Source organism: Mauremys mutica, chromosome 3 (genome assembly GCF_020497125.1).
Source record: "Mauremys mutica isolate MM-2020 ecotype Southern chromosome 3, ASM2049712v1, whole genome shotgun sequence".
Classification (NCBI taxonomy): domain Eukaryota; kingdom Metazoa; phylum Chordata; order Testudines; family Geoemydidae; genus Mauremys; species Mauremys mutica.
In genome coordinates, this window is record NC_059074.1 from 65274507 (window position 1) to 65287237 (window position 12731).

Sequence of the window (12731 nt, forward strand, 5' to 3'; positions counted from 1 at the left end):
CTGTGGTCCTGGATTAAGCACATTCCACAACTCTTCTGATAAATCCATACAGTCAGAAATACCACTGGATGTCAAGATTTTGTATTAGCACCAGCTACATCAGTAGATGTCTATGGGGATAGGCGAGGAAACTATGCTTTAACATCTTCCAGCCATACAGCACCACTCAATATGCCAGTGTCATATTTGCCTATCGTAACACTGAATTTCTTATATGATGCTTGGGAATAAAGCAGTAAACAGAGAGCGTTGAGTATGGAAGATACACTGGTTAGTTTTGGCCAAACTAAAATCTCTACATACATTGTAATCAGAATATAAGACTGTAGGGTAAATCCCTATACATTCTGAAAACTCACACTTTTTGATTAATATATTTCAAGAGATCAGTGCATCATACAATAGATATTAAAGGTGCTACTTTATTATTTGAGAATGTTTAAGCATACACTGCTAAAGAAATATGCTCCCTATTGCTACTTAAAACACAAATTTATATTAATAGACACATCATTTCAGAGGAATTGAAAAGACATTTTAAAAATACTGATTTTCATTTTCTTGCTGTTACTCAGAACAAACAGGATAAACCATATTACGAAAGCCTATGTAGACAATGTTCATCCTAAAATCATAGTGTAAAATGTTTAGATGTACATTTTTATTTCTCAGAGGGGTAGCCGTGTTAGTCTGGTTCTGTAGAAGCAGCAAAGAATCCTGTGGCACCTTATAGACTAACAGACGTTTTGCAGCATGAGCTTTCGTGGGTGAATACCCACTTCTTCAGATGCAAGTGGTGGAAATTTCCTGGGGCAGGTATATATAAGCAAGCAAGAAGCAAGCTAGAGATAACGAGGTTAAATCAATCAGGGTGGATGAGGCCCTGTTCTAGCAGTTGAGGTGTGAAAACCAAGGGAGGAGAAACTGGTTCTGTAATTGGCAAGCCATTCACAGTCTTTGTTTAGTCCTGAGCTGATGGTGTCAAATTTGCAGATGAACTGGAGCTCAGCAGTTTCTCTTTGAAGTCTGGTCCTAAAGTTTTTTTGCTGTAGGATGGCCACCTTAAGATCTGCTATAGTGTGGCCAGGGAGGTTGAAGTGTTCTCCTACAGGTTTTTGTATATTGCCATTCCTAATGTCTGATTTGTGTCCATTTATCCTTTATTTTTATTTCTTAATTTATATTGTTTTGCTAATGCTAGTATGTAGATATTTAATGCTGGGTTGTTGTTTTTTATAATACCTCTAGCTTTTGGTTAACGTTGACCAGAAACACTTGCTTGAAGCACGCAGTGGAATCCTGTCTATCCTTCATATGATCATGTCGTCTGTGACTTTGCTGTGGAGCATACTGCACCAGGCAGATTCTTCAGAGAAAACAACTGCTGCAGCGGCTGCATCTGTTACCACTATTAATCTTGGATCAACAAAGGTCAGAACATCAGGAGTAACATGGTTTGAGTTGTGCGTGATTACCTTTGTCAAACCAAATCTGATTGTATTCCATTAAAAGTAACCTGAATGGTATTTCTTAGAAAAGTCATCCAACTTTTGCAATACTTGAGTTGTCCCCAGGCTAAGAGGGGATGAGCAGCCAGTTTATAATTCATTTACCATTTACTTTGGTAAAATGTATAAGTTCTGACAAAAATATGACTCTCCAGTTAGTACTGTACTGATGACATAACATCACCCATGAAAAATAGTTGAAGCAGAGAGATGGGAAAGTGTTCACATTATAAACCATTTAAAATACTATTTTATATCTCTAAGGTTATAGAATATTTGTTTAAAATCTTTACAAAAATCTCGCAATATACTTCAATAAACACTTGATCTGACACCCTTATGAGGTTCCATGCTCCATCCACCTCGTGTTAGTGACCTCATTGTATGGAGAGAGGTCATATCAGATCATAGGCTGGCGACTGGAAAGAGTAGGTGGCAGACAGGAGGAATTGAACAATATGGTATTTGAGGAGTTTTTCAAGTATTCCAGTAACATGCTTGATGTCCTGCTTCGCCTATTTATTGGAGTCAGTTCAAACTCTTCTGCTATTGAAGGAATTTTGTGTTTTTATAAACAAATTCAGGTTATCTGATATGACACATGGATTTTAGTGTGATTTCCACATAGTCATCATCTTACTTTATGTACTACATAGTTGTTCACCTTAATATACACTATTATTTCTTGATATATGTATTAAAAAAAGGGACACCATGCTACAGGCTTTCACAACATATCCGCTGAAACCAATAGAATCTAATTCTCTGTATTGTCTTTCTATCAATACCTGCTTCCTGGTCATATTCATGTTGGCAAAAAGACTCTCTGAAATCAGTCTCCTTACAGAAGGGATGACCCTTACTGCATATTTCACAAAGACAAGATCATTCTTTATACTCCAGAATAATTGGTTACCTAAGTTTAATTCGTCCATACATCACAGATTGTTCTTGTTTTGTTTTGCCTGAAGTTTCAACATTCAAGAGCACTTGTTATATGCTGGATGTGAGAAGAGCTGTTAAGATTTATCTTGATTATAACCCAGTTAATTCAGGACAATATCTAGGATGACCTTTTCCCATACTTCACCCCATTCAAGATAAATCCTTTGGGTGCTACTACGATGGCCACTTCAAAGCCAAGCATAGAGTTAATATGGTTGGATAAGGAGTTACTGTAAAGAACTTTGTTTGATCTGTTTAATGCTTCAGTACAGCTATGGAAGCAGTTATCTGAAGGAGTGCAAAAGGGGCATGGCTAAGCTCTGGAACTCCATATAGAAGTCTATGCTTGCCTCTGGTATTTGCAAGAAGAGAAGTGCTGTCCAAGTATTTCAGAATAGGAGAGGGATTGTTCTCTGAAATTTTCCAGTGTGGTATGTCAGTCAGTTAGAGTATAAAGTTTGGACGCTTGTTTCAGTGTGTGCACATTCTGTTTCTGTTTCAGAATTTAAGGCAGCAGATTCTTGAATTGTTGGGCCCAATATCAATGAATCATGGTGTTCACTTTATGGCTGCTGTTGCATTTGTATGGAATGAAAGGAGACAAAACAAAAACACTTCTAGAACAAAGGTATGTGCATGTTGCTAGTTGACATAGATACTTAAATAAATTGTAATCTGATTTACTGGATTTCCAATATTTTTCTTTAGAACTTACTTTAAAAAAAATTCAGGCTGATTTTTGGGGTCAAATGAAACATTACACAAATCCTTTCCATAAGTGCATTTATGTTTATGCATGTGTTTGCATGCTCAAATAAGCGCACACTTTTTTTTAGAATAGAATTTTTTAAAAACTCATTATTGTAAGTGACTAATATTTAAAATAAAGACTTCAAAGGAAAGTGATGGTCTGTTAATATTTGGTAAACTATTTGTGCCAAAAATTTCACCCAGGTCTCGTTCCTACAAGTTTTTGTTTTTTCTTTCTTTTTTTCCTTTCCCATAGTTTCTCAGGCATGTCCTTTACCCCTCAACTCCTTCTGCAGTGGACAACACTAACTATTAACTGTAACAGTAATCTATAGCACATGTTGGTCTTTTCCAGGTTATTCCTACAGCCAGTGATGAACAGCTTCTACTGGTAGAGCTAGTTCGCTCTATCAGTGTTATGAGAACAGAGACTGTTATACAAACAGTAAAAGAAGTTTTAAAGCAGCCTCCAGCCATAGCCAAGGACAAGGTAGGAAAATCACAGAGTTGTTGCAAGTTCATATGATGCTATTTTAGAAGTGATCAGTTATATAAGTACTCAAATTGTCCTGAAGGAACATGCTACCAATGTGCTGTAGGTTGATAACAGCTGTGCTCTACCAAAATCTGTTTCTGGTAATATCTTCTTAATCCTATTGAGTGTAGAAAACCATATCTCTCATTAGCATATTTAGTGAAAGATGCTAGATTGACAGCATTTGAAGGCTGAAGGCCATATAATCAATTGTTTCATATTTCAAAAATAAGCAAGTTCAGGTTAACAAAGTAGCTCTGCCACCTGTACAGTATCATATACTAGTTTAAAATTCACTCTTTTGGATCCTACTAGATAGAAGGATTAATCAGGTGTGACTCTTTTTTTCATGGGGGCTAAGGTATTTTTAAGGATGGGATGCCCTGGAATCCCCATTCCTTTCTCCTTTGTTATTGCTTTTGAAAGGCCTTGTATTATCTGTCCAGTTGAGGGAGGTCTAGACGTGATCTCTGGCCCCTCACCCTGGAGCCTGTCAATGACATTCTATGATTCAACAAGGATGGAGGGGATACAGGAGAGCACTTCAGAATAACATTAGGTTTTATAGGGCTAAGATTTTTGCTGCCCAAGTGTGACACTCAGACACCCCTCTGAGTACATTGCTATTTAATTTGACCTCAAGCTATCCACTGTTTTGTTTACCTTTTGAAACCTGGTAGTTGGTTCAGTACCCACTGTTTTTGTTGAGGTAAACAAAAAGACAAGAATCAATTTCTTCCTGGTGACATTGATCTATTGTCTTTCTAGAAGCATCTGTCATTGGAAGTCTGCATGTTGCAGTTTTTCTATGCTTATATTCAAAGGTAAGACAATGAGGCTTTATTGTCCTTTATTGTTTTCTTTCTGTATCATAAGTCAGTAGATAACTATAAAAGAGAATCTGGACATTTTATATCCTCAACAAAAAGCTGCCTCCCTCTGATTTGCTACAACAGACCGAAAGGTTACATGAGAAGAAAACAGTTTTCTCCATTTGTAATCTCTGAGCTATATCCAGGGCCAGCTCCAGGCACCAGCTAAAGAAGCAGGTGCTTGGGGCGGCCAATACAAAGGGGTGGCATTCCAGCTGCTATTGGGGTGGCACGTCCGGGTCTTTGGCGGCAATTCGGCAGCGGGTCCCTCAGTCCCTCTCGGAGTGAAGGACCTGCTGCCGAATTGCCGCCGAAGAGTGGAGCGTCGCTTGGGGAGGCAGAAAACCTGGAGCCAGCCCTGGCTATATCCACTTAGACTCAGCGTTGCAATGCCTGACTTCTGGGCACACTGACACCTAGTAGAATCCACAGTCCTGAGTTAGGTGGCCAGGCTCTCTAGACAATGTCTGGGGAGAATTAGGCACCTAAGAATGGGAAGCACAAAAACCAGCAAGCTGAGTGGAGAGCTGCCTAAGCTAGCCATTGGAAAATACTGAGGACAGAGATGGCGCCTAAGCCCTGCTCCTCGAAGGGAATTAGGTACATAATGGGAGGCACCTCCCTGGGGATTTATAGCCACGAACCCTCTGTTAGAGTTAGGCACTTAAGCCAGGTCAGTCCTTTCTTGCAGAAAATGGAGGGGGAGGAACAGGTGGAGATGCCCCCCTTATATTCAATAGCTTAGTGGGTAGAGCACTCCCCCAGGACATGGGGGATCTGGGCTCAAATTCACTCTTTGCCTGTTGTGGAGTAAGAACTTGAACCTAGGTCTCCCACCTCTCCAGTGAGTGCCCTAATCACTGGGCTATAGAGTATTCTCTCAGTCTCTCCTGTTGGAGCTGTTCCACTTTATGTAAATAAATAAATATTCATTGGACTAGAGAGAATGTGAGATTATAGCACAGTGGTTAGGGCACTCACCTGAAAGACCCATGTTCCAATCTGTTCTAATGAATATCTAATTATTTATACAAAGTGGAATAGTTTCAACAGTTTCTTGAGAGACCTGCCCAAGAATACCTATATTCCAGTGATTAGGGCACTCTCCGTGGAGGTAGGAGACCTGAGTTCAGGCAGAATGGGGATTTGATTCTGGGTGAGTGCTCTAACACTGAGTTATTGGGCATAAACACACTGCTACCACCAACTCTTGTTTTGAATGAGCCCTAATATGGTAGCCATGCTCTGAAAACACCTACCAAATTGGGCCCCTCAGGTGAGATAGTTTGTGGATCTGCAAACAGTCTAGGTAAGGCCCAGGCCCTCTGGTGCAGGGGCTGGGCTGCAAACAGTCTAGAAAAGGCCCAGGCCCTCTGGTGCAGGGGCTGGGCTGCAAACAGTCTAGAAAAGGCCCAGGCCCTCTGGTGCAGGGGCTGGGCTGCAAACAGTCTAGAAAAGGCCCAGGCCCTCTGGTGCAGGGGCTGGGCTGCAAACAGTCTAGAAAAGGCCCAGGCCCTCTGGTGCAGGGGCTGGGCTGCAAGCAGTACCAGGAGAGCTCACGCCTCTGGTAGCAGGCTGAGCAGCAAACAGTACAGGAGCTCAGGCCTCTTGTAGCAGGCTGAGCAGTAAACACTACAGGGGCTCAGGCCTCTTGTAGCAGGCTGAGCAGTAAACAGTATAGGAGCTCAGGCCTCTTGTAGCAGGCTGAGCAGTCTGGTGAGGGGGATAACTGCCACCCGTGAGTGGGGTGGCAGGGGGGACACAGGCCCACCCTCTCCACTGTGTCCCGGCCCGGGGCCCTAGGCAGCGGTCGTTACCGCTGACGGAGAGTGGGGATCCTGACCGCAACACAGTGACATGGGTATTGTCTGATCAGTAGCCTGACTGAGGTCGGCTGCCCCAGGGCTACTTCCAATATCCCCCTCTTGTCCTAACTGGTCCACGGCGTCTGGTCCCGGGAAGTCCCACTGCATGGGTTCCTCACACCCCGGGCTGGGGGGTAGATCGGGTAGTTCCTCGGGGAAGTCCGGCCAATCCTGCTCCGGGGGTTCCTCGGGGTAACACCACGATAGTGGGGAAGTTCCTAGTGGCTCCTCGTCGTAGGTGGCGCGGGGAAGCTCCGGCAGGTCTTCCCAGTAGCGAGGTAGGGGTGGCTGGGCCCTGACTGGGCTGGAAGGGCCGGCTTTTATCCTTCCGGGTCGCCATCTGACCCTCTGAGGGGCCGGCTCACCACTCTGTAGCCCCGCCCCTTCCTGTGTCCGGGGCTCAACCCTCTCCGGGGAGGAGGGGAGCCACACCGGCCCGCTACATTATCTCACAGGAGTTGAGTCATGATCTGGGTATCAGGAGTGAGGTGGCTTTGTGCATGCCCACCAGCAGAAACATAGGTGGAATTTAGGCACCTACAAGGTAAGGGGGCAGTTGAGTGGGGGTTTTGAGGATCCAGATTTTGGAGTTATGTGCCTAAAGTGGCAGTTATGTACCTAAATTCCTTTGTGAGATTAGCTGGTTTGTGTTATTTTATATTCTAGATGAAAAGGGAATCTTCTGGGTTCCTCAATTCCACCTTTATCTTTCTCTCCCCTAACTGGAAAGGTCCACAGCAAACTTCTCTGCAGCTGAGGAAGACTGGACTCAGACCCCTCCAGATCTCATCAGCACCACTTCAGTCATTAGCCAGAGAGGGTATCTTTTGAATACAAAGTTCTTCGCATATTAGCTCCATAACACCTCCACTTTCTATTGATATGTGAACCAAGGGGAGAGACAGGACCTAAATTTTGAACTGCTGCCGGAACAGTGCTTCTGATTGGCACTAAAGTTGGTGCTGTCAAACAGGAGAGATGGAGAATAGAAAATTTGGGATATCTGTGACACTTGACATGATTTTATCACTTTAACTCTGTCATCATCTTGCAGGATTCCAGTGTCCAGCTTAGTAGACAGCTGGGCAACACTATTGATTCTTCTGAAGGACTCTATACAACTCAGTCTTCCAGCACCAGGGCAGTTTCTCATACTTGGGTGAGCAGTTATATTTACAATTTCTAACAAAATTGTGATCCCATAAATGTAAAATTATATAAAGAGCAAGTGTTTAAAATCTTGATTTAATTACTTAGAGTTTTGAATGGAGAAAAATTCCTATTTCCTAGAGACCTTTTTGACAAAGATTTATCTTGAATGCAAGTATCAGAGGGGTAGCCCTGTTAGTCTGGATCTGTAAAAGCAGCAAAGAGTCCTGTGGCACCTTATAGACTAACAGACGTATTGGAGCATAAGCTTTTGTGGGTGATTACATGCATCCAACGAAGTGGGTATTTACCCACGAAAGCTCATGCTCCAATACGTCTGTTAGTCTATAAGGTGCCGCAGGACTCTTTGCATCTTAAATGCAGTATCTTACTTGGAAGAATGTTGATCATATACAAATGTTGATTCTTGGATTGCTCCGACCTTTTTCTGGTACTATCGGCATCTTCATCCAGTTCTCAGCTTCCCTCAGTGACACTGCCAACTGTGTGGTAATTATGAATACTTGTGATGCTAGTTTGTGAGGTCTCCCAACACATTTTTTCGATAGGCCACTAGATGAAAATGACTTTTTGTCAGTTTCGCCCATGGTCAAATTTAAGTAAGAGACCTAGATATGTCAAACTCCATATCTCATTATTAATCCCCTCAGCTACCAGGACCCTCTAAATAGTAGTTTTAAATATCTAAATGTACTCAATAAGTCACTCTTATGACTATTTTTTTTGTAAATTATATTTTCCTCTCATGTGAAATTGGATTAATTACCAGCCCAGAAACAGTTTGCTGAACTTCAGCAATAAAATGCTGAATGTGGTCATTTGTGTTAAGCACTGAGCAACAATCTCTGTAAATGCTGGTAATACTGTAGTAAAGTATTAAACCAAATAGTCATGAATTAATTTGTCCAAAACCATCTCCATGAAGATATTTTGGATGGATTCCAATGTTACATCTACTTGAAAACTATTAATTATACAAATTGTTTGTAACAATCAAAATAAATTTCAGATATTTGGAAATGAGTCTTTTGGAATTTTAGCAAACTAAAGGGAAGTAGCTGAAGATTCAATTAATGTGTACTGTGCATGTGAATTTGTCATGGAATTTTTGCCTTATTCTAAAATAATGCAATATTTTATTTTAAGATTATCATCAGTATTAATTTAATATATATATTTTTAGTGTTCTGAATGAATTTATTATGAAAAACCCAAGTCTGGAGAATAAGAAAGATCAAAGAGATCTTCAGGTAAAAAAAATATTTTTGTATAAATTTACTGTTAAAATATTCTGCAGTAAATGCTTAACTGCTGAGAGTACAGCATAGCTGATCTTTCCTGTACATTTCAAAAATTATTTTTAAGCAACTGATCTTGTTATAATGGCTTTTTTACTTCCTTTTGTAGTTTTTTCTATTGCTTATAGTTGTTACATTTTTCCTAATACTGTATTTAACTTAACATTTCCTTGCTGTAACTTTAAACCCATTACTATTTGTTCTATCCTCATTATTAACATTTCTCCCATCAGTCATCCTTCTGTGGACTGGGCTTTGCCTAGTTTTCTTAATTTTATGAGAGTTCTTATTTTCCCAACATTTATCACTTCTGTTGCTGCCCTCTGAGATTTTTAAGCTTTATTTCTTTTTAAAAAAAATGTTGGAACCCAATACTGAATGCAGTACTCCAATTGAAGCTAAACTGCACTAAGCAGAGAAGATTAATTACCTTGCTGCTTGTACTTGAGATACTCCTGTTAGTACAACTTGGATTAGTATTTTATGTAGCAGCACTGCAGTTTGGACTCATGTTCAGTTTATGATGCTCTCCTAGAACCCCCGTATACTTCTCTATGGTACTGCCACAAATCAGCATTCACTTATTCTATGGGCAAAACGTGCAGTCAGATATGCATGTGCTTGCTGAATCCAAAATATACCTTAAGTGAATTCTCTTGTGAGCTTGAACACTTGACTACTGTTTTTGTGTTTTTCCTATAATACCAAACCTGCTTAACTCCTGATCAGAATGCCTAAGACGTTAGCTGCAAAGATGTATTGTACTGCAACAGTCATGCTGTTTACCATCTGAAATCACTTTCCTGAAGCAACTTTCAGGATCATGAGTTAATTCATGTCTGTGATGGAGTAAGTTATTCTTTGATGTTAGGTGAAAAGGCATGCTGTTGGGGGGAGAGGTCTGTTACACAAGATTTTAAGCACACTTGTATACCATATACGAAAAGCATATGACATACCTTTTACTTCACCTGCGATCATTTAAAAAATGTTGCAACTCCAATTGCTTTGATTTTGAATGTAAACTCTTTGTGACAGTAAACTTTAAACAGTAGGTAGTCCAGCAGAGGTCACATGTTCTTTGACCTATTTGTGATAAGTGATATTTTTGGAAAAAGTAATCCTGGATTATGAAATAATCTTTCAAATTATCCATTGAGACCTTGATATTTCAACAGAAACACAAAAGTGTTTCAGATTAAAAGGGGAAAAAAAAAGTTTAACAGCCAGAAAGAGATTCTGTGAATGGACAAAACATACTTAAATTTCCCAGTCATTGGGATGGATATTGAATAAACCTTATTTCTGTGGTTTTTTTTAAATGAAAATATGAAAACTATTGCTGCAATCAGATCCATACAGTCTTCCACTTCTTACTCACAGATGAAGCCACTAAGCATATAATTGTTTCATTTTCCAGATTTCAGACCAATTCTCTAATTTATCAGAATTATTTTGCATTTCACTTCTATCTTCTGAAGTGTTTGTGCTACCTTTCAGCTTCATACCATCTACCAATTTGATTACTCAATGGGCGAAGATCTGTTCAGCTCATCCTCCAAGGAATATTAATCATTGCTGATGTTGAACAGAAGTGAATCCAGAACAGAACCCTATGATATCCCACTCTATAATTACTCTTCCCCTGACATTGAACTAATGAGTATCTGTGTTAGCAACATATATCAAGACAGCCAATTTACTCTTTTTCGTGAGGTTCTTTACACATTTGCTTCTTGCTTTCCATCAGGATGTAACTCACAAAATAGTGGATGCCATTGGTGCAATTGCTGGTTCTTCCTTGGAACAGACTACTTGGTTAAGACGAAATCTAGAGGTCAAACCTTCCCCCAAGATAATGGTTGATGGAAACCACTTGGAATCAGATGTTGAAGGTAGCTTATTTTCACATTATTCAAAATAAAATATTGAATAATTTATTGATTCCCTTCATGTTACTAAAAAATGACAGATTTTATAATATTAGACCTTTGCTAAATCAGTTTCAGTGCTGTTGTGTGGAGTACTGAGCTATACTGAACCTAATGTACATGGTGAAACAAAAAAACAGTCCATTTTCCATGTTGTAGAATATATTTACTTTAAAATATTTATTTTTGTAGATATTGATATAAGGTACATAGTTTCCAAAATTAATTGTCACTTTTTCATTTAGATATGTTGTATCCAGCTCTGGAAACCTCAAATATAACTCCTTCAGTTTATAGCGTCCATGCATTAACATTACTTTCTGAGGTAAATGTTTCTTCAATTATACTACACACTGGTTTCTTATCATACAGAGGGACATGGAGAGATTAGAAACATGCACATAAACATGCACGTGCATTTCAGTTTAGAAGAATACTAGTTAAATATCTATGGGAAAAATAATTGAAATGTATATACACAATGGGAAAAAGAAACTGAGACAAGAAATGCATAAAGAGGCCTAAGAGTGATAATGGACAGCAAATGTATACATGAATTTATCATTTTGTTAGTTATTTGCTAATCACTGGCAATGTTTTCAGTGCTGTACCGTTATCGTTTGTGTGATGGTGCTATCCATAGTCCCCAATCACTCTCATTGGTCTGAGAACAAAAAGTGACCATGTGATCAGAGAGTCATTGAGGTTCAGAACAGTGACTACTGACAGATGTCTAATAGGCAAAATAATTCTCTTATCTTTCAGGGGGTTCCTGTCATCTGCCCTGACCTCTGTCCTAGACATCTCTATTTGTGTGATTTTGTTAATTTGCTGTATTACTTTATGGTGGTTGATATTATATTTTATTTGCATTGGGGGCGGGAATTGACAGTAGCCATTGAAGTCAATGTACACAGGTTCCTGCCATTTGCCAGGGTATTAATCTTTGTAATCCTGACATGTTATGCATGTGTAGTGACTTGTACTAGGGTTTGCTGGAAGAAGTTGAATGAGGAATTTGCAGTGTTTGGGGAGGATTTTTGTGGCAGGATTTATTTTATATAGGCATAGTATGGATGAATTTATGTGCTGGTAGTTGTGGGCTAATGCTTATATTTTGTGGGCTATGCTATAGTGTGTCTTAGCTGAGTGTTCATGTATTTTTATTTTTAAATATATAGTGGAGCTTTATACTTTGTTTTTTTAATTTTGTACAATACCTCAGATTTGATAGCTTTTGTATTAAATTTGAATAAATTAATATACGTATATAAATTTGAATAAATTAATAATACTTACATAGTTGCTACTCCCCTTATCAGTCATAACAGAAATGTCACAGGTTAAATGGGCATGGAGATTTACCCAAGAAATGGCCCTTCACTGAGAGGAAAGTGTAGGGAAGTTTACAGCACAATCACCTGTGGATGGATTTAATTGTATCTTAAGCACTAAATTCACTTTATAAAAGAGAACCTACACATTTTTTAAAAGGGAAAGATTTTTCTAATTTTAAAAGATTCAATATACTTAAGGTTTGGGAAATATTATATTGAAGAACATCATGCAGAAAAGTAACAGTATAAATATAATGCTCTTTTGGGAGTTATAAGAAGTAAGTTTAAAAAAGCCAGGCCAACCACTCCTCCCCAACAGCCACCTTAAATTCTTCAATTTCTTGCTTCTTATGTCTTTTAGGTTTTGGCTCATCTGTTGGATATGGTTTTCTACAGTGATGAAAAAGAGAGAGTTATTCCTTTGCTTGTAAATATTATGCACTATGTTGTGCCCTACCTCCGCAATCACAGGTATCATTACAATTTATATAGCTCAGACCTCACGTCTACTGGAGTTTGT

General features: G+C 39.4%; 1 protein-coding gene across 1 annotated transcript in view; it reads left to right on the plus strand.

Annotated features, from left to right (window-relative positions):
• DOP1A (DOP1 leucine zipper like protein A) overlaps positions 1-12731 on the plus strand; it is a 140792-nt gene that overhangs the window by 111676 nt on the left and 16385 nt on the right. The window contains exons 21-29 of the mRNA XM_045009646.1: positions 1249-1431; positions 2956-3081; positions 3559-3693; positions 4507-4562; positions 7530-7634; positions 8829-8895; positions 10694-10838; positions 11120-11199; positions 12573-12682. Of these exons, the coding sequence (XP_044865581.1) occupies positions 1249-1431; positions 2956-3081; positions 3559-3693; positions 4507-4562; positions 7530-7634; positions 8829-8895; positions 10694-10838; positions 11120-11199; positions 12573-12682 (1007 nt within the window). The remainder of the gene's footprint in view (positions 1-1248; positions 1432-2955; positions 3082-3558; positions 3694-4506; positions 4563-7529; positions 7635-8828; positions 8896-10693; positions 10839-11119; positions 11200-12572; positions 12683-12731) is intronic.